General features: G+C 44.9%; 1 protein-coding gene across 1 annotated transcript; it reads right to left on the bottom strand.

Moving 5' to 3' along the window:
* Positions 1-67: 67 nt before the first annotated feature.
* RGCC (regulator of cell cycle) lies at positions 68-12,586 on the bottom strand. The gene is made up of 5 exons (XM_045566811.1): positions 12,493-12,586; positions 11,841-12,026; positions 3,526-3,633; positions 1,694-1,756; positions 68-445 (listed from the first exon to the last, which is right to left on the bottom strand). Exons 1-5 carry the CDS (start codon positions 12,539-12,541, stop codon positions 438-440), a joined length of 414 nt encoding a protein of 137 aa, XP_045422767.1. The 5' UTR covers positions 12,542-12,586; the 3' UTR covers positions 68-437.
* Between the last annotated feature and the right edge of the window lie 10,148 nt (positions 12,587-22,734).

The raw sequence follows: 22,734 nt of genomic DNA, 5'->3' as shown, positions 1-22,734 counted from the left end.
TCATTTGAATGGAAATACATTGAAAGAAATAAAGAAAAAGAAAAGGAAGCTTATAAAATACAGACTCCAGTTCAAATTTTATTTGTATACAAAAATATATTATAATGGGAAAAGCATATGACTATTTCCAACTATATATAATTAATTACAAATATTTTCATAGAAGCACTTTAAATTACAGGAAAGCTATGTTTTAAGAGAAAATACAACATTAGCATGGATCATCTGTTCTAACGTGCTGCAAGCAGGTAAACAAAGTCAGTTTCACTGTTTAAATTGCCCAGAGATGGGCTCAAGGGCTGATGGTCGTAAGGTGAGCCTGAGAATGGCCTGGTGGAAGGTGAGTGCACATCTCTGTCCCCTCTGGCAGCAAATTCTAGTAGCTGATTTTACCAGGTCCTTGGAGCTTTCTGAAGCTTCACCCAAAACTCCTCATTTCACATACCTGTAAATGGGAGATAGGTATGGTTATCCACTCACCACGGCTCACAATTCCTATGCTTAACCACATCACACCATCTAGACATGCATCAAAGCACCAAACTTAACGCCAGACCTCCCACGTAATGTGTGTCTGACAGACTGGAACGGCAGGGCGGCCCACTGCAATTTCCATAAATTACACGGGCTTGTTCCATGGGCCTAATACAAATCGTGCTGCTATTATCATAATCTCTGCCAAAACAGGCCTTGGTCTTCTGATGTAGGATGGCGCAGCATGTAAGGAAGGGGCAATGAAATCTTCAATAGAGATAATACAAAGACTTTCTCTCTGATATTTAGGTTTGTCTGCTAGAGTGTTAAGAGCAGAGTTATTGTTAAATAACCAGCTTTGGATCTAATTTTTCAGAGTTTACCTGGCTCTTTAGCAAAGTATAGCATAAAATACTTCTTACAGAAAATCAACCTTTTCAATGAAAAATTACAGGGCTGGGATGAAATTCTCCTGGCCTATCCTGCGGCTCAACAAGAGTAGAGTTGCTGGGACTTCTTTCCCAGAAGCTCGAGGTGATCCTCTTGGCTCTTGCAATCCTGTCCTTTTGAAATAGAGCATGTATATATATTGCAAAGGTCCCTTCCTCTAGACCCTCCGCTTTGCAGTTATAATCTGATGTCTTCAGTTCCCAACATTTTTGGTCACACAAAATCGGTTACCATTAATGTCATTCCCAAATGGGAAGCAACTATAGCATACTTAATCCAGGCCATTGAGTGATCGGCATGGGTCCCTGGTTACAAGGTCTCCCCAAGCCAATTCTCTCTTAGAGGTCAGACCTCACCAAGCCCCTGGATCTAACCTGGGAAAATGACCTTGGCCCATGAGGTGGAAGCCTCTGGCTTATTGGAGTAATGCTTGTGTGGTTCATCAGCTCATTTTTTTCCTGCAAAGCCTGGCGGGCCATCGTGAGGGTAGAACTCTAATCTTGCTCACTCTCCATTTCTCAAACAAAACGCCATTGTTTGCTGGTGACCTGTTCTCACTGTTTGGAAAGGCACATGGTCTACTTTAATGCAAGCTTAGCCTCAGAGTTTCTTTCCAAGCCACTAGGGTCCTGTTTCTAAACCTAAAGAAGCCTTATGATGAAACTGTCTGCCCCCAGGCAAGCTGGTTAGCCTAACAGCACTTTTTCAGAGGTGTTGGTTAGTTTTCTGTTTGATTTTTTTTTTTTTTTAATACCAGGCATGTACTCACTTGCTAATGTTCTGTCAAGATCAGCAATGAAGTCTTCTAGCTCTTTTGTGTCTCCTAATTTGGCTGGGAAATAGGAGAGAGAGAGTTCAGTTTCTATGTCAAAGACAGTTGAAGACCCCATGTTTTCCAGGATTATGGAATTTCCAGAACTTGGGAATGGATTATTTCCATTTTACATCTATCTCTTTATCTTCAGAGACTACTAAAGCGTGTCCTGTACCAACCCTACCCGTCTGCTCCTATGTCTAGTTTCAGTAAACTCAGAAACTGATTCTGGAGACTAGACTCAATGTTTCTTCCTTTTTTAGTTCATCACCTCCTTCTCCCACGACCCCACCCTCTCTCCCCCAGCCAGAAGAAGAATCTTCCTTCATTGTCTTAAAAACTTGGGGGAAGAGTGAGCAGCAGGAAAGGAAGATAAAGAGTTTTGGTTTTTTGATTGTGTAGGATTTGAGTTATCAGAACTATTCAGTGAGCACAGCACTGTGCAGAACAGACACCCAGATTCTCTAATTCCCGCTGCACGTGCCTTCTGGCGTGTTCTTGCTTGTGCTATCACCCCAGGGCAATACTGCAGCCCGCAGAGTCCCTCCAGTCTGAAATGAATGAAGGGCGACTGTTTCTTGTCAAAACGGTACAGGGAAGGCCACGTGAGGCTGCTGGGCCCAGGACAAGGTAACAAGTCCTCATCCTGACTTTGTTCTCTCTGTAGGCTGAGACGTATAGTTTTTCTGTCTATCTTACTGTTTTCAGTAGAGCTCATCATTCCTGCCTTTCCTGAAAGGCATCACTGGATAGTTTTATTAATTAGCCGCTGCTGGCTACAAATGGCTCATTGTTCTTAGCTTTTCAAGTCAATTTGCCACCGGGGGCTTTTTTCCCTCTTTAATTCCTACATCTTGAGGATCAGGTAACAAATCTGGGCATGTTTTAAGCCACTTTCTAGACGGCTCTGTCTCTGAACCCAACAGATCCATTACAGCCCGAGGGCTGGAGAGTGGCAGAGTCCCCAGTGGCTGCTAACCCGGCCGTGCCGAGAAGGGAATTTTGAAATGTCTCTTTTGAAAAAGCGAGAAGTTCTGTCTTATTGCCAGAATGAGGAAAGAGATGGAATCATCATATTTCTCTTTAACTGCGTTCCATTTTTATGGCATTCTGCAACTATTTTCAGCAAGTATAACTTTTCGTAAGGAAAAAAACTCTTTTTGTTTTCAAGAGGGCGCTTGTCCAATATAAGAGAACATTCAGCTCTCTAGCTGGAGACACTTTCCCAGTTCCAAAAAATAAGAAACTGCTCACGCATCTTCAAAAACTTTTTAGGTCTATTAATACCACAGTAGAGACAGGCTGGGGCTGCTATTTCAAATCCTATTAGATCATCACTTGTCTCATAATGACCACACCCTTTAATTGCTAAATTGGTCATCGGAAAGCATTGGTTAAACAGTTAATGCAATAAAAACAGTCCTACTTTCTGCAAAGGTGAACTGCTGAGTTTTAAATTCTAGAACCAACCAGTCTGGGAGGAGACTCCTAAGAAGCACTGTCATTTGCACTCTGGGTCACAGCACAGGACAGAGAATAGGCTGGAATCCACAAGTTTCCTTTCTCGCTGTGAATTCAGGTTTTCTGCCCTACATTATCCGATTTTGCTTTCACCCTGATCAAAATCCTGAAAAATAACAAATTCCATCCCACCCTCTATTGTACTGAGACACTAGTCTTATCTGTCTGTTTTGCACATTTGGGAAAGATTGGTTAGGGGGAGAGAGAAGAGACTGAGAAGAGGAAGGGAATAAAAAAGAAAAAACTCACACAGCTAATGAGCTTACCTTTCCGAGGAGTCACGGTGGGAGTGAGCAGAGCTGGGGTAGAGTCTGCTGGAGAATTCAGTTTTTCATCACTGAAGCTGAAGCTGTTCCTATAAAGTGAATCTGCACCTTTCAGGAAAGAAAACACTCTTATTAGACATAGTAGTCAGTAGACTGGAGACTCATCACTCTATCATCTGTTGATAGCCAACAGTTTATCTCCAAAAGAAGCAAAAGTTGCAAATCTATAGTAAAGAAAACAGGTTGATTTCTATATTTTATATTTATACCCCAAAATGATTTGAGACAGGGGAGAGAGTGTGTGTGTATGTGTGAGTGTGTGTCTTTAACCGAGTACACCAAAGGCCTCTGCTTCCCTACAAAAAGAAAACTGTGACAGGATCACCAAGACCGGACCACAAGTGCCGACTGACCAGGTGTCTCACCGACAGCTAAGCCGATGCTTGGCTCATTGGTGGGGTACGGGGAGGGGGTCAGTTTTAGACAAAAAGAATGATCTTGTGTGAAAAGTGGCCCTCCTGTCCTCTGAGTCCCCAAAATACAAACATAAGGTATCCCATAAGTTAATAATCTTTTCTCCCTGCTCAAGAGAGGTTTTCCTAAGAGTTTGCACTCTGGGGATAAGCTAGAAGGTCAACGAGATTCCCTCTCCTGGAGGTTCATCTATTACAGACACCTGGAGTGACTTCGTGGCTCCCTCTCACATCCCCAAAGACCCGAGTGACAGCGGGGTGAGGTCCCTGAAGCAGGGCTGGGCTGGGAGTCAAGGGAACCAGCTCAGCTACTAAGTACACAGGTGCCCTTGAACAAGACAGTATCTCCGGGCTTACCTGTCAATAAAATGGGAAGATGGACTAAATAATCCTTCAAGTCCCTGCCAGCTCTGCAGCTCTGAGATTCTGTAAGCCCTGCCAAGAGGAAGGAAACCAGCCCACAGCCAGCCCCGCTGTGCAGCTGCGACACGGAAAGGAGATGCTGGCAGAGCAGACAGAGGAAGCAGGATGTGGCCAATGAGGTTGTGAGGGAACCGTCTTCCTGGCTAAAACAAAACCCAAAGCCAGCCAAGGCTGTGGCACAGGTGAGCCCTGGAAAAGCTCTTCAGGAGCGAGAGGGCGAGGGAATAATGGGGCCCGGCCAGCCCCTCCTTCTCCTTGGGATCCTTTCTCTTTCACCCAATGACCTCAGGCTCACGAGGGGTCAAAAGCATCTCTCGTAGGTCCCATTGACTCAAAATGAACTTTCTTAAGTTACAAAAGATAAGCCCAGTGTCAAAAGAATCAGCATTTTCAGAAGCAGAGGTTTCTGGTCCCAACAGAATTCAGCTTCCTCCCTACAAGGCTGCTACGAGGTCTCAGGTGCCTCCCGGGCCGCTTTCCCCTCCTCCCTCTCCTGACCAGGTGACCCAGCTGCCCCCTTATCTTCCTGGCCTACACATCCATCTTGTCCACTTTTCCAAAGATGCCCCAAAGATGCTCGTGACCAATGCTCGCAATCTTTTCTTACTTCCAAGGTCCAGCCTGGCTCACCTAAAAAGACCACAGTCATTTCAGGGTTTTGATGAACACCGACTGAGATCCAAACATTGAACCTTACCCTCACACCTCCCCAAACCTGTGTGCCTCGGAATACTGGCCCTTTGGAAATAAGAGCCGTGTGATCAACGACTTTTGAGAAACGCCAAACACTCCTGGCCATTCCCAGGTGTTTCCCCATGGGAAGACTTGTGGTTAAAACCAAACCAAACCAAAAAACCAGTTTAGCCCTATTTCCCAAGAGTTCTTGACTATGGGATGCTTTTTTGTGGCACTCCTGTTACTATTTCTCAGGACACTTGTTGGCTGGGGCACTCGGCTTGCGAAGCCTTCTGCTTGGTTTGCCCGCCGAGCCGCCTCCAGAGGAGCAGGCGGGTCTTCCCAAGGCAAAGCCCCTCTCGTGTACACAGGAAAGTGTCATGCCCCTTGTAGACCCACGGGGCAGCGTCACTGTTTGCCACCTCGCCACAGCCAGGAGAATCTCTACAAACATCCTGAGGAACTTGTGGGGAGAAGACGAGGTGAGATTTAGGGGCAAGAAAACCACAGAGGGTCCTGGGGAGGCAGACCTTGTGCCCAGACTCCCCAGCCAGAAGGAAGTGACACGATGCCCTTGGCACATTATCTTTGGCTCTGAAGGACACCTGAGAGCTTTGGCCCCAACCCTGGCCCAGATCTTGGGAGCCACACCTCTGGTCTCTATCTCCCAGAAGCAGCTGGCACTGGAGAGTGAGTTTCAATGCCACCCCTCTCTCCACCCCACCCTGCATGTACCACAGGCCTTTCCTGGCCTTGGACTTACTTCATCTCTATTCTGCCCCAACTCTCCAGAAGTTTACATCCACATATGCTCATCCTTTGGAAGGAGGGGGGAACACCACAGTATGTTCACCTCCCAGGCAAAGTAGACCAAATGCTATTGGGTTTTGGGGGAAGGAACAATCTAGACATGGAAAAGGCCACTGCAAAAGAGGATGGTAGGAAAAAAGGAATCCAATGAAGTTTCAAGAAAAACTCAAGGTAACTCAAGTGCTTTGGGGAGACTCTGTAGAGAACCAGCCATAGTTCTGGGATGTTGCCTGGGCCTCCCTCTGACCCTTTAGAGCCTGGCCTACATGCTAAATGCTTTCTTGATGCAAGAATTGTTCTCAAACTCAGAAAATATATAGACAGACTCACTGCTACTCCCACAATGAGGGAGGGAAAGGGAAAAACATGGTAGTTACAAATATGTATTTATATATAAACATACGTGCACAGAGGCACATCACATGCTCACTTCCCTTCTCCCCGCCTCCGCCCCCACCCTAACCAACCAACCACACACACACACACACACACACACACACACACACACACACACACACACATGCACACTCACATTAGCCCACACCCAGCTCATTGCCACATGGAACTCCACTCTCTTTCCATGAGGTGCTTAGTCTGGGGCAGACCCCATTCCAGCTTCTGAAATGTTCTCCCATCAACCATCAAGAGCAACCCCAGCATCCTTGAGAGCCAAACCTGCCAGCAGTTTAGCTGCTATGGTGATATTCTACCTGCCATTTATGGAAAAGATGAAAACAGCAACCTCAAGAGCCCCAAAGCTATGCCACTGCAGCAAGAGAGGACACAAGCAAACTGTATGACCCTGTGCAAGTCACTTCGTTTCTTCCTGGGCAAGAGGAGAATAATAACCTAGGCATTCCACGTATGATGCCTGTGGTTTTAATGATTTTTATTCTAAAGTTCCTGCCAAAATGGACACTAGCATGCCCAGGAGGGAAATTGTCATCGTAGAGAATAAAAAGAATCAGGATTCTGGGCTCAGGCTTCTTTCTCTTCTTCAGAGAGTAGCAAAATTCCTAAGTTTCTCTTTAGAGCTCTCCCAGAACAAACCTCCCAAGGACAAACCCCCAGCATACAGGTACCCCAAGCTTTAGATCTCTCTTTACCCCTTCCCCAATAAAATTTCTTTCCATGGACTTTTAAGAACTTAGAATGAACAAAATCTCACATGCAAAGCGTTGAAGTAGATTGAAAGGTGAGCAAGGCCTGACTTCCTGTTCTTTTCACTCTGCTGAACTGTATTCCTTGAAAAATGACAGGCAGTTAGTCTGATGAAATGACAGCAATGTGTCACTGGCTGATAGCATATTAACGTATTATCACCCCACCCGGGCATCAGGTGCTGCTACTAATGGGGACTCATAATGGGGATGATTTGGCAGGGGTGGGGCTGGACATTTTAAAGGACCTACAACTTCGACTTCAATCAGCTCTGAAGTCCCATCTCACGAGCATCTCAAATCCCCCTTAGAAACATCCTAGGCAAGTCCACTTGGTGTACTGAAGCCAGGAACCTCAAACTGTAGGACCACATTTTCTAAGACACCATTGAAAGAAATAAAAGCATATTAAATACACAACCATCTAACTTTAGGAGCATGAACAGAGCTTGAGAAACTCTGCTGTGAAAACAGGCTGGTTTAAAAGGTAAGTGTGTTTTTTAGTTTGGGGAGTTTGGAGAAAGGTAATTTAGGGTTAGCACATGTCAATGTGCTACTCTAGAGGGAAGTAAAACCACAGAGAGTAAACCGTGCCCAGAGTGCCTGTAAATATAGAACAATCCCACACGTTTACAGCAAGCAAACCATAGTAATTAACAGAGAAAGAGAAAGCCTTGGACCTCTCTCCCTTTTTCCACAGGGAATGGCTGGCAGGGGTGGGGATTGAATTCTCCTCCTTAAAATCTAAACTCTGACAGTCTCACTAAAGTAGGATAGAATTAAAAAGAGCCCCTTTGCCTTGTTTCTCTACTGTTGTCTCAGCTCCTCTTCTGGGACTTTCATCCCTCTAGCCAACTTGCCAGGGATCAGGGATCCTGTCCCCCACCTGGAATCCCTAACACAGTACCAGGGCATCCTGAGGGCACCTACCTGGCCTCATCCTCTCATGGCTTGAACAAGTTCAGGTTCTAGTCTCAGTAGCTCCTGTCATGCTAGTCCCCTCAGGGCCCATAAGGTCCCCTCTCCCAGAGCCAGGCCCAAACAGTCTAGATCAAACAGTCTCTCATTCCCTAACCTGGTCCTACAATACCATAACACCCCTAGCACACCCAGTGGACCCAGACCTTTTCTATCAAGTAGCAAAATACTTCCCTCCTCAAAAAAAAATGTATGTGAAACCCCAATACATCAAAGATATAAGTTCACACCACTTTTTAAAGTTAAGTCAACATTATAAACTTCTTATAAAGTCAACCTGTGGAAACAAATTAACACACTGGTTAAAATTTGGAATACATTCAGTTAAAATTTCATTTAAAAAATGTGAGAAATCATGGGGTGTACTTTTACAGTTTTGAAAATACTGAAAAGAAGCTATGTTTTCAAACATAAATTCAGACCAAAGACATTCACAATTTCCAAAGCGCCTCTGCTGATCAAGTTTGAAAAACACTGCCCTGACTCCTAATTGCATTGCCCTTTTACTGCTGAAGGTAAAATGGCTCCCACTGAAGTGATTTACGTTACCTGTTGGAACCCCAGTCTATGGGACAGGAATAGCCCCGTTTTGATCAACTACCATTTGACTCCCACCTCTCATGTGAAGTTATGCTGTAAGTGTTGTTTTGGTCCTCTTCCTGTCATAGAAGGCTTCCCTGGGAGTGGGAATAGCAAGGAATATTTCCTTAGTAAATATCTGCTTTTCTAAGTCACTGGCTTCTTTGAGTAGAAGGAATGTCTATTTTTCCCCCTTGGATGCAAGCAACCTAATTTACGAAAAGAAAAGAAAAGAAAAGAAAAGAAAAGAAAAGAAAAGAAAAGAAAAGAAAAGAAAAGAAAAGAAAAGAAAAGAAAAGAAAAGAAAAGAAAAGAAAAGAAAAGAAAAGAAAAGAAAAGAAAAGAAAAGAAAAGAAAGAAGGAAGGAAGGAAGGAAGGAAGGAAGGAAGGAAGGAAGGAAAGAAGGAAAGAAAGAAGGAAAGAAAGAAAGAAAGAAAGAAAGAAAGAAAGGAAGGAAGGAAGGAAGGAAGGAAGGAAGGAAGGAAGGAAGGAAGGAAGGAAAGAAAAGAAAGAAAAGAAAGAAAGAAATAAAGAAAAAGAAAGAAAGACAAGAAAAAAAAGCGTTCTTCAAAGAACAGAACTACTGTTTTGATCTACCTTGTAAGACTGGTGTACCTTCAGACAGAGAGAGCTATAAAAGCTAGAGTGAAAACCCAAGAAACATTTATTTATAGTTTCATGTATAACATTTTCAGGCAAGACACTAGCTCCGATGTATCTGATCTCTGTGATATAGCTGGTATGTGCATGTTAATGTTTTTCTGAAAGCATGAAACAGAGCAAATATCTTCTTCCTAATCACGAGCTTATGAATGTTTCTAATCTCATGATTAGATAGCATCCTTTCAATTTTGCAGCTAGACATACTTTGGTCTACTCATCACGCACGACCTTTACAAGGGCTCAGCCTGGGCTCCACTGACCCTTCCCAATGACGACCCCTCAAAGAGACACCTTCAGAAACAACAACCATTAATAAATCGGCACCTGATCTGGGTTCAATGGGACTTTGGTCTATTCCTGAAGACCTGGTTCCCGTTCTACCCAACCATCCATGGTGATAAAGCAAAGCCTTGGAGAGAAAGCCCATGTTGCTTTGCTATTTTATCAGAAGAATGGAGATAACAGTGCATCCCTTCTAGGATTGTGGTAGAGATCACATGAGATCACACATTCAAAGAACAGCAAGGGGATCACTAATAGTAAGAGCCAATAGACAATAATAGCTTGGTGAAAGTGAGCTGCTGTTATTACCATTATCCTGGTGTGTCTCCCTTTTGGTGAGCTAAATTTCAGTAGGATCTAGGATCTACCTCTCCCAAGCATTCTCTTCCACAGAACAGTATTAAACAGACAAATGAGTATAACAAATGTCTGTGCTCAATTCTTGGCAGCAATTAAGATACACATATTATGCTTTCTTAAGAAATTACTATTTGGATACACACAGCTCCTTCCAAGACTATTTCTAACCAGTCTTGCAGGGGATGAACTACACATTTAAAGTAAAGACAAATGTCATCTGAGTCTTCTTTATTCCCTTCCCATGGCTTCCCTAACCACCAAACCAAGGGTTAGTTTAACAGTTAACAACAAAGCAGAAAGTAAAATACACAAATATACTCTAAGAAAAACTACAAACTCTATCCCAAATATCTCCCCCCAAACTGTTAAGAATGTGTTTCTAGGGCATTCTCTTTGAGGCCCCTGAAAACAGATCCTAGATCTGAAATCCCACCCAGTGGAAGCTGCACTCAGCCGTGAATGGGCGAGTTCAGACTGTGTTCTAGCTGAGCGAGGCTGGGACTTAGAAAGGAGCTATTCTGCGCCACAGAGCAGCAGTGACAGACTGTCCCAGCTTTCTTTTCCATGGGAGAGAGAATTTGTGTTTGATGAATAACTTGCTCCATGCCCCAGTAGAAGAAGACATATATAAGTTTGGCCACAGGTTTGGAGACACATTTTCAAAAATTTTAAAACTTCCCTTTGAAATTGAAAATGAGTGGCCTGATCATTAGGAACAAACTCCAAAAATCCTAAATGGAAAATTAACAGCACACTCTTCCATCCCCTTTCACCTCTAAAGCTGCAGCTTGGTCTAAACCTCTGGCAGTGCTGCCAAGGAAACTGCAGCTGGAACTCAGGCTTCTGACTCAAACTATGACCAGGGAGGCGACTGCCTTTATCCCTTTCCAGGGGGACAGCTAGTGCTCAAATGTACCACTGAGTCTTTGCCCAGTAACAAGGAAAGCTCCAGATTTCGAAAGAAGAGAATCACAAGGAAAGGCCATTACTTTTACTCCCAGAGTCAAGGAGAGCAAAGAGGTTGACATTCATGCTTGTAACCCATTTAGGGATTAAAGCCTGAAGAATATCATAGAAGAGTTTAAAATTCACTTTGAAAACCAAGATTTGGAAACCAACAATCATGTAATATTAAAAGGTCACCAAATATGCTGTTTGACACTTAAACAGGTATCCATAATCCTTCCAGGACATTTGAGTTCCTCTCTCTCTCTCTCTCTCTCTCTTTTTTTTTTTACTAACTTGTTTAGGACAAAGAGACCATGGGGTAGTCTCCCCCATGAGAAAGGTCACCAGAAGCCCCCATGCCCATCTGCTCTCTGGCTCCCCCTCCAGCCTGGGTGGTGGATGGGGCTGCAAGAGCCACACTTTCTAAAACACTTGAACTCAACAGTGCCAGAGATTCTTGCAAAACTGCATGCAACAAGTCTGGGAGCTCAGGACCAGGAGAAAGTGCAAGAAGTAATTTCAAATATCCCAAGAACAGCAGCTTATGAAACCTTTCCTGGTTTCACAAATATTTCCGTACTGTGCCCTCCCATGTCCCCAGCGCACCCTCCCATTCCAGTGGCACTTGTTCCACATGCTCTGCAAAGTTATGCTGAGAGGGGAGAGGAGGAGAAACTGGAAAAGCCTGGTTCGGGTTCAAGGAGTCCCACCTGGCTGAGTCGGGGCAAGCTGCTCAAACCCTCCTGCCTCACAACACACCTGCAGGCGACTTGCCCTCCAACGGCCTTCCCGGACCGGCCTCAGGGGCCCGCCACCGCTGGCCCACTGCGTTGAGCTTTAGGGCTTGGCTCCTGGAGCCCATCCCTCAGTTTACAGATAAGCAAATAGAGACGGCGGCCTCAGTGGGCCAGGTGCTGGGGGCCGAGAGGTCCCGGGCACCCTTCTAGCGTGGGTCCACACTTACTCTCGGAGTCGCTGAAGCCGCTGCTGTCGCTGACGCTGGCGCTGCTGCGCCGCTTCATGCGCTCCAGGTGCTCCTCGTAGTGGAAGTGGCGCTCGTGGAAGGGCGACGCGAAGTCCGCCAGCACCGCGTCAAACTCGCACAGCGCGTCCGACAGGTCCTCGGCGGCCGCCGAGTCCAAGGCCGGGGCTGGGAACAGGGACGGTGGGCTCAGGTGATGGGGGTCAGGGGTGGCCATCTCTCCCTGGGGCCAGGAAGGGCCGCCACGGTTCCTGAGGACAGCTGCCATTCACTGCGCGTCTGCCAAGTGACAGCCACGCAGTGCTGCGTATTTCAGTCCTCCTCTCAAGCGCCCCCCGACGTGCGTTCCATGATCAAGCCCATTTTACTCATAAGGAAACTAAGCCCCCACCAAGCCTAAGGTCCCCCAGCTCATCGCAACAGTCAAACGCTTTCCCACACGCTGTCGGGTACTTGTCCCCACGCTTGGACTCTCGGGGGCGCGTGCGAACCCGGCGGCGGGGAGAAGACTGAGTCAGGCTGCTTCCGTTACGTGTCGCCCAGCCCGGCGGCGGGAGGGAGGCTGAACCCGCCCGCCCCCGAAGCCGACCTGCAATGCTGGGGCTTTATTGGGACCCCGCGATCCCGCACTCACCTGCGGCCGCGGCGGCCGCGGAGCTGCCCTGCGCGGCGGGCGGCTTCATGATGAGGGCTGGGCTCGGCCGGGCGCGCGCCGGAGCGTCCTGCGAGTGCGGCGGGGACCGTGCGTGCGCTGGCGCTCGGGCCGCTGCCCCGGGGCTCGTCCCGCCCTGCCTGTCCTCTCCGCCCCGCCGCGCCCTCGCCGCGCCGCTCCCAGCACGGCCCGCGCCACCCGCCCGCCGGCCCCGCCGTCTTATACCCGCGGGCGCGGGCGCGGGCGGAGGCGGAGGCGGGACTGGGGCGGGGCCGCGGGAGCCGGGGCCGCCGGGTCTGTCCCGCTCGCCCTCCGGGGACGCCCCTGTCCCCGAGGCACCGCCCTCGCCACGCGCCCGCCCGCCGGGGAACCGCGGGGACGACGAGTCGCAGGAGCGAGTTACGGCCCCAAATATTTACCCGCCTCTCTTACCGCGCGCCCTGGCAACCGGACCCACAGAAGTGCGTTTGGCGTCACCAGATCTGCAAAGTTCGCCCTTTGGAGGGAGCTCCCCTGCTTCCGGCCTAAACCTCCGCGACCCCGTTTCCTCTGCTGTGACATGCACGTGGAAATGCAGAGCGTGGGAGGCCCAGCCGGGCGTCGGGGACGCGGTCCCCGCCCCTTTTCCCCAAGGGGACTTACAAGACTGTGGGCGGGCGGAGTTGGGAGGGGGCGAGAGGGACAGAAGTAGGTGAAGTCCTTAATTGTTCCCGTCCCCGAGCGCCGCTCCCGCCAGCCCGACTTTAGCCAGGAGGGGTTTTTTAGAGGAAGAAATCACTGTGTAGATGCCGCGCGAACCCTGCGCCCTGCAGTGTCCATATTAATGAGCGGCCTGGCGGGGGACCCAGTGGCGGCCGAGAGTGACTGCCGTCTGGGCAAACGCCCTAGACCTTGCGCTGACCGATACGATACTAGCCACAGGTGACTATTTAAATGTAAAGCAATTAAAACGAAATAAAGTCAAACATTCAGTCCCGCAGTCACACGAGACACATTCATTCTAAGTGCTCAATAGCCATCACCGCAGAAAGTTCTGTCGGACAGCTCTGCAGGGGACCTCAGAGACTGTCCCCACAGACTGACCTCAGAGGGAAGCAGGCGTCTTACGGCAGTTACCCAGGGCCCGTAAGCGTCGGGACCTGGCATGCACCATTTCCAACCGCCCCAGCCGTCCTGAGAATTACTGCCCCTGTTTTGCAGGTGAGAAACAGGCACAGGTGAAGCAGTTTCGCAGTCGCTTAGTGACAGAAAGGCAGGTCTGTCTGGTTTCAGAGCCACTTTCGGATTCACCGCACCCTCCTTAGGAACTGAGCAGCTAGGAGCGGTGGCTCCGAACAAGAAAGCAGACATCTCAGGCCCTTGATACAACAGGGCAAGGCATATGCATCTTTCATTTTTATCTTTTCCTTCCCCTTTTCTTTATCCCTCTTTAAATTCTTTTTTTGTTTCCCCTCTCTCTCTCTTTCCCACCCTCATTCTCTTAGACGTGCCCGTGACAACCACTGGCGATGCCCGGAGCTAACAGAGCAGCAGCCAGCCTAGGCGCTGAGGCCAAACAGCTACCTTCCAAAGGCAGCTCGCCCTCTTTGGCCAGAGCTGGGTACAGTGTAGTAGACAGCTGAGCTCTTGCATGATGGCTGTCTCCCTCTCAGCTACAGAATCAGTCCAGCTTATCTTCAAAAGAGCCTACAAAACAGCCCCTCTTTTTAGCAGCCATGATAATTTACTGAGAGAGTGACAATGAAGATAATACCCTTGTCTCCAGCCAGGAGAGGTTGGTTGGCTGGTGTCAACTCCACCCCATTGTAAGGGAACCCACTCAAGCACTGGGGAGATGCCTGGGCAAGGGGCCCCAACTCAAAGTGCCACTTCCTCTGTTATGGGTGTCACTTTGATTACAGAGGACTAGTATCTGCTCTCTTTCCTAATTATAAATATTCTAATGTACAGGAAAATATATAGAATTGGGTAATAACACTCTCTGTACCCACCACATGTTAACATTTTATCATGTTTGCTTTACACATTTTTTGAGGCATAACTTATGTACAATAAAGTACACAAATCTTGAGTGCACAGTTTGATAAATTTTTACCTATGTCTACATCTGTGTAACTGCCAATTTTTACCTGTGTAACTGCCATCCAGATGAAGATGTAGTATATTATCATCACCCCAGAAGGGTCCCTATGCCACTTTCAAGACAATAGCACCCTATAAATGACCCCTATTCTGAATTCTGTCACCAGGAAGTAGTTTTGCCTAGTCTAGAACACCTTAAACAAAATCATTCTGTATGTATTCACTTATCCCTGGTTTCTTTTGCTTAAAATAATCTCCATGAGATTCATCCATGTTACTGCAATATTAATCCATTCTCCTGACAGTGAACATTTGAGTTGCTGTTGCTATAGTAAATAGCATCGCAATGAATATTCTTGCACATATCTCCTTCTGTATATAATTAAAAGTCTCTAGGATATGTGTCTAGGAGTAGAATAACCCAATTGGTTTGATTACCTCTAGCCATTGGCTAATATAAATAAAGCTGCTATGAACATCCTCATACATTTCTTTTGGTGCACATATATACTCATTTCTCTTGAGTTTATATCTAGAAGTGGAATTCCAGAATCACAGGATAGGCATATGTTTAGCTTTCAGAGATACTGCCAAACAGTTTTACAATGTGGTTGAATTAATATACCCTCCCACCAGCAATGTATAAGAGTTCCAGTTGCTCCATATTTGTGTCAACATATGATATATTAGACTTGTTCATATTAACAATTCTGGTGAGTGTGTACTGGTATCTTACTAAGGTTTTTATTCTTCTTCCCTCCCTTCCTCCTCCTCCTTACTATGGCTTTAATTTACATTTCCCTAATAAGTAATTAAATTAACTACCTTTTAATATGCTTAAAATTTTTCTGAATAAGAGAAATACAACAATACAGATAAAATTGAAATCCCCTTGGTCACACCCTTCCCTGTCCTCATCCCCTTCCTCCCCGGAGACAACCACTACCATGAATTTGCCAAGTACTCTCCCAGTCCATGTTTTTATGCCTAAACTATATTTATGTTTCCATAAAAAACTTATAGTATTTCTTTATGTGGTTTTCAAATTTACATAATTGCTTTCATGCTGCAACCTGCTCTGTTTTCATTTGGTATTGTTTTTGCACATGTTGATTCACACAGATCTAGTTTATCGATTTTATCTGCCAACTAGAAGTCCATTGAATGACTAAAGTACAAGTTATTTATTCACCACCAGTTGAGGGGCACTGGGGTTGTTTCCGGTCTTTCTCTACCACAAACAATGCTGCAGTTAACATCCTTGTACATGCCTCTTAGTACACACATGTAGAGTCCACTTCTGTGTTCATCTTGATTCTTCCCCTAGAACCAGACAAAAGCAAAGGTTAAATTCTTCATCCCTTGAGCTTTCGGTCTGGGTTCCATTTTCTGTCCCAGGGCCTGCTCTTGTTTCCAGATAGCTGACTTAGTGACAGAGATGATGAATGACCTCACTGTTCAAGTGTGACTTTGTCCCTCACTAAAAAGGGGCAAGGAGCTGTCTTTCACCAGACTGAGCCTAAATTTTTTAATTAATTTTTATTTATAATTGATGCATAATAATTGTACATATTTATGGGGTACAGTGTGATGTTTTGACGCATGTATAAGTTGTATAATGTTCAAGTCGGAGTGATTACCACATCCATCACTTTAGACATTTATCATTTCTTTGTGATGATGACATTCAAAATCTCCTCTTCCAGCTATCATGAAATACACACTAAATTGTGATTTGCTGTAGTTGCTCTACAGTGTAATAGAATATCAGAACTTATTCTTTTTGTCTAACTGTAACTGTAGTTGACCAACCTCTCTGGGCCCCCCCCTCCCCACTACACTTCCCAGCCTCTGGTAACCACTATTCTATGCTCTACTTCCATGAAATCTACTGTTTTAGATTCCTCACATGAGTGCGATCATGCAGTGTTTGTCTTTCTGTGCCTGGCCCTGAGCCTAACTTAACCATCACATACTTACAGTGGGATATACACACATTCCAAGTTCTAGAAGGTCATTCGGTCACACACATCTTCCAGAAAAAGACTGGAGGTACTCTTTGATTTGAAACAGGATAACCACAACTTCTTTTGCTTTTAAAGACCAGCTTTTCATCTTAATTGGCATCTGTCTTAGTCCATTTGTACTACTATAACAAAATACCACAACCTGGCTGATTTATAAAGAACAGAAATTTGTTTCTCACGGTTCTGGAGGCTGGGAAGTCCAAGATCAGGGAACCGACATTCAGTGTCTGGTGAATCTTGCTGTGTCCTTACAAGACAGAAGGGACAGAAAGGAATGAACCCACTCATTCCCTAAAGGCCCCACCTCTTAATACTATCACATGGGCAACTGGGCTTCAACATACGAATTTTGGAGGACACTCTCAGACCATAGCACCATCTCTTCCCCTCTCCTTGAAACTTGCCCTGAGTATCCAGCTCACTGCCTCATCACTTCTTCTCAGGCCCTGCTGAATTCTCCTTCTCTGTATGATCATTAAACTCAGTGGTCTCTCCTTGACCTTTTCTTCTCATGCTACACTCTCTCCAGGCCATCTCCTCCCCTCTCAGAATTGTAACTAATGTTCACGGGCTTTTGAATCTTTATTCCCAGATCTGATTTCTTCTTTCCCTCAAGCCTCTTATATCCAATCACCTATAGGTCTTCTGTACCTGATGTTCCTCTACAGACACCCTGTGGAAGAAACTTCTAATTGTTTCCTAATATATGGCCTCCCATTTCTGCTTAGCAATGAATAGACCCCTACATTCCTGAAATAAGCACTATATTCCCAGCCTGTTTTGCAGTTGGGAGTGGTGATGTGACTAAATTTTGGACAACAGGGTATAAGCAGAGGTATCCTGTGAAACCTCTGGAATGTCTCCTTGAGGGAAGAAGGCAGGCACCCTCACCCTTGCTTCTTCCTGCTCTAGGAAAGGCAGACATGACACTAGATTTCATACCACAGAGTGGAAGCCACTTATTGAGGATGGCAAGAAAAAGATGGAAGAATCTTGGATCCCTGATGTCACGGGGCTGCTATACCAACCCACCCTGGACTACCAACACCTACACAAGAGAGAAATAAAATAAAATGTCCAACTTGTGTAAGACACTGTTTTGCAGGTTTCTGATTCTTACTATTGAAACTAATCCTCATACCTAATACTGCATATAAATCTCATCTGGAACCTTTTAAATCTGGACTTGTAAGTTTAATAGACAGTCATCTTCTTATTGCTTAAACAAGGATGAGTCCTGTTTCCGTGACTGTATTAGTTTGCTAGATCTGCCATAACAAAGCATCACAAACTGGATAGCTTAAAACAATAGAAATTTATTCTCTTACAGACTTCTGAAGGCTAGAAGTTTGAAGTCAAGGTATTGACAGGGTAGATTCCTTCTGAAGGCTCTGAGAGAGAATCTTTTCCATGCCTCCCTCTTAGCTTCTGCTGGCTGCTGGCAATCTCTGCCATTCCTTGGCTTGTACATGCATCACCCTGATCCCTGCTTCTGTCTTCACATTAGTGTTCCCACTGAGTGTCCTTGTCTGTGTCTCTTCTCCTCTTCTTATGAGGACACCGGCCATATTGTACCAGGCCCATCCTAATTCAGTACAACCTCATTCTGACTTCATTACATCTGCGAAGACCCTATTTCCAATGAAGGTCACCTTCACAGGTACTGGGGTTAGGCTTTGAGCATATCTTTTGGGGAGGACACAATTTAACCTATAACCGTGACAAAAGCCCAAAATTGACTTACAGTAACCAAAATCATATTAAAGAAGCAACATCAAGTTATACTACCTGATTTCAAGACTTACTATAAAGTTACAATTATTAAAACAGTGATATTTGCCAAGGATAAGCAAATGGACCAATGGAACAGAATAGAGTCCAAAAATAGATAGACACATATTTGGTTAATTGAGTTATAGAAAGGCATCAATACAACTCAGTCAGGAAAGAAAAGTCTCTTCAAGAGTGGTGCTGGAATAACTGGATATCCATGCAGAAAAAATTTTACTATAATATCTACCATATGTCCCATGCAAAAAATTAATTTGAAATAAATTATATGCCTAAATGTAAAAGCTAAACTATGAAACTTTGAGGAGAAAACAGAGATGAGTATCTTCATGACCTTGATATAGGGAAAGTTTTTTTTAAGACAGATTACAGAAAGCACTAATCATTTTTTAAAATTTGCAAAATTAGACCTCATCAATATTAAAAAAAAGTTCTGCTCACCAAAGACATCATTACAAAAAGGAAAAGGCAAGCCACAGACTAGAAGACAATATTGCAGTACATATATCTGACAAAAGCTTTGTTTTTAGAACAGAGGAAGACCACCTACAAACTATTCATAAAAAGACAAACAACCTGAAAAAATTTTAAATGGGGCAAAACACTTGAACATACACCTCACAAAAGAGGGTATAAAAATAACCAGTAAACACATGAAAAGTCAAATACACAATTACCCTATAATCTGGCAATTCTCCTACATAATAAATATTTACCCCAGGGAAATGAAAAACAATATGAAAATGAGTATTTATTCCTAAAAGCCAAAAACCGGTAAAAACCCAAATGACAATTGACAGAAGAATGAACACACAACTGACATATTCATACAACAAAACACTGCTCAGCAACAGAATGAACACACTACGGAGACACCCAACAACATGCATGAATCTTAGAAACATTATGTTTGCAAGAGTGCTACAGTAGGGTGGGATAATGGCCCCTCCATTAGCCTAATCCCCACAATCTGTGAGTACGTTCCTCAAGTGGCAAAAGAGACCTCATGTGATGAAGGTTAAGGATTTTGACATAGGGCTATTATTATCCAGGTGGGTCCAATCTAACCACATGAGTTGTTACAGTTGGAAAACCTTTCTTGGCTATAGTCCGAGGGAGCAGGGAGTGGTGACTACAGAAGAATGGTAGCAGTGCAATGTTGCTGGCTTTGAAGATAGAGGAAGGGGCCATGGGCCAAGAAATTTGGGTGGCCTCTAAAAGCTGGAAAAGACAAGGAAACGGACTCTCCCCTAGAGCTGCCAGAAAAGAACACAGCTCCATCAAAACTTCAACTTTAGCCCAGCAAGATCCTCATTGGACTTCCAATGCAAAAAATTATATTATTTATTACATCATAATTTTTATTAAAATTTGTTATTTTAAGCAGCTAATTTTGTGATAGATAATTTGTTACAGCAGCAACTAGAGAACTAATAGAAGTGCATACTGTAGGATCCTCTTCATATGAATCCAGGTCCAAAACCAGGCAAAACTAATCTGTGGAGTTGTGAGTCAAGTCCACGGCTGCCTCCAGGGAGGGTGCACCCCTGTGGAAAGGGCACAAGGGAACTTTCAGAAAATGTTCTGTGTCTGCATTTGGGTGATTGTTGCACAGGTGTATACACATTTGTCAAAGCCGATGAAGATTTATCATGCACTTTACTGTACATAAAACATACCTCAGCAATAATGTTTTAACGAACAGGAGCAGCTATGCAGTTTCCTTTCCCTGATTGTCTTGTATGCATAAGCTCTATTCTGTTTCCCTTTTCAAGAGCAAGCACACACCCTTCGTTGCTTCTAGACCCACAAAATCACTATCTTCAAGCCAAAATGCCACTGTTCTAACCATCCTAAAGAGTCCCAGGAAAGCCAGGGTTCCTCTGGCCAGCAGGAGTCCCTGGCACAGTCTGTAGGAGGGATGAGAAACAACCCTGGCACCTAACACGTCTCAGACCCTTTATGTTCCTCTCCTGTCCTCGCGACCAACCCATGAAGTTGGTATTAGGATCTCCATTTGCAAGTACGAAAACGGAGTATTCTATATTTAAAAATAGCTGGAAGACAGGACTTAAAATGTTCCCAACGCATAAAAATTATGCATACACGAAGTAATGGATACTCTAAACGACTTATCATTACACATCCTACACATGCAACAAAATAGTATATGTACCCCATTAATATGTACGAATATTATGTGTCAATACAACATTTTTTTTATTACAAAGAAAAGAAAAGAAAACTGAGGTTCGAACAGCAAAGAACCCACCTGACATGACCCAGCTAACAGGTGGGCAGCGCTTTGCTCCACACCTGTCTGACTCGTTAGCTGACCGGCCCCACGACCGCAGGTGACCCATCCCACACTGCCTCCCTAACTCCTGGCACTGTGCCTGCTCCCCAGCAGGGACTACCAGGGATTTATTATAAATGAGGCATGAATGTAAGCAGAATATTCCCTAGGTTAGGGCCCTCCCTGAGGAAGACCCAGCATGGCAGAGAAGGCAGGGAATTTTTTAAAGAACAAAAAACATCTCAGTGCTATCTTTTACAGGTTTCCTTCAATATAATTGACTAACAGCTAACAGCAGAAATTTAGAACATATGATTTGTGCTAAGTTTTGACATACGTTCAGAGGGTAGTGGGTACAGCCACCACCACCCCGCAGGTTTCCTCCTGCCCCCCTGTGATCCCTTCCCCCGCCTTCCTGTCCCCTCCCCATCCTGTCCCCTCCCCACTCCCAGGCAAGCACTGATCCACTGTCAGTCACTATCGATCAGTTTGCATGTTCTGGAATTTTACATGAATGGAATCATACGGTATAAACTTCCTTCTGTAATTATTTTGAGATGTATGCGTGTCGCTGTGTGTTTCAATAGTTCACTCCTTTTTATTGCTGAGTAACAGTCCACTGTGTGGATGTGCCACTATGTGTTTATCCTTTCACCTGTTGATGGACATTTGGGTTGTTTCCAGTTTGAGCTATTACAAATAGAGCTGGCATGCAAGTATGGGCAGGTGCTTTTGTTTCTCTTGGGTAAATACCTAAGAGTAGAAAGTGTGGATCATATGGTAGGTATGTGGTCAACTTTTAACTCTTAAAGAAAGAAAAGCACTTTAATGTGATTTTAAACCAAAACAGCAACAGCACTTCTTGGGAAGCCTCCAAACAGGAGTTTCGCCACAGCCAGGTTCTACAACTTTCTGCTGCCACCATCTGGAAAACAAAAAGACAAGAGGTGTCCCCAGAGTCTGCCCTGACTTCTCTGCTGTCTCAGCCAAGCTGCTCCCACACCACCATACCCACAGCCTACAGCCCATTCGGAGACCATTTCACTGACCCGATTACAAGGCGGGAACTTCGGAGTGGTTCAGCCATAGACTTAACTCAATGCGGAAGAAGGAAAACACAGGCTTAAACCTTTCCAGCCCTGTGTAGCATCCTAACATCACAGAGGGGAAAAAAAAAGACTTTCAAATGTTAGAAATCAGTTAACACTTCTTTGCAACCCAAAGCAGCTTTGCAGGTTGTGATGGACTAGTGTTTCTCTGGCCTGGTGCGGGCCGCTTGGTAAGGACTTAATATTCATTTGTGAAATGAACGAATGAATAATACCACACACCTATCTAATTAGTAACAGTAAAGATGCAGTTGGTTCACAGCAAGAGCACTCAGTGAACTAGGGGTCAGAAGACCTGGACTCTGGCATTTGCCCTGGCATTAAACAAGCCTTGTGCCCCTGGGCAGGACGTAGAACCTTCCTGAGCCTCAAGTTTCTCACATACCAGATTAGAAAACAACCTGACTTCTTTAGCTTTAGGGACATTTAAATTAGATGACACATGCAAAAATCCTTTATAAATTATCGGTGTGCCACAAATGTACAATGTCTACATTTACAAATTTATTTACTAATGTATTAGCAAATAAAAATAATTATACATATGGCTTTTTTTACATTGTCTTCCAAAAATGAAGATCTGTCTCATACATTTACTTCTATGTTGGTAGTGAGTTAAGGAAGAGCAAATTTTTGCCAACCCTAGTAAACCAAGGCACTGAGACGCAGAGAGTTTAATTGAGTCTCCAAAGATCACTCAGGGAGTCATTTTTCTGGCAAATTTGAATCTGGCTGTCACTTCTGAAGATATACATGTATATCTTTCTTTCCACATTTCTAGCAGCATTCACTATACTGCTGTGCATCAATGACACCCCAAAATGTGGAGATGGGCTTTGTAAGTCCACTTGGGAAGCAAATGAGAATTTCTTCCTTGCACCAGGGAGGATGGTGAACTCACACGCCTGATTATTTTATA

The sequence above is a fragment of the Lemur catta genome, chromosome 13 (genome assembly GCF_020740605.2).
Source record: "Lemur catta isolate mLemCat1 chromosome 13, mLemCat1.pri, whole genome shotgun sequence".
In the NCBI taxonomy this organism is placed as follows: domain Eukaryota; kingdom Metazoa; phylum Chordata; class Mammalia; order Primates; family Lemuridae; genus Lemur; species Lemur catta.
Note: the sequence above shows the minus strand (reverse complement) of the source record. Positions and strands in the feature narration are given on the sequence as shown.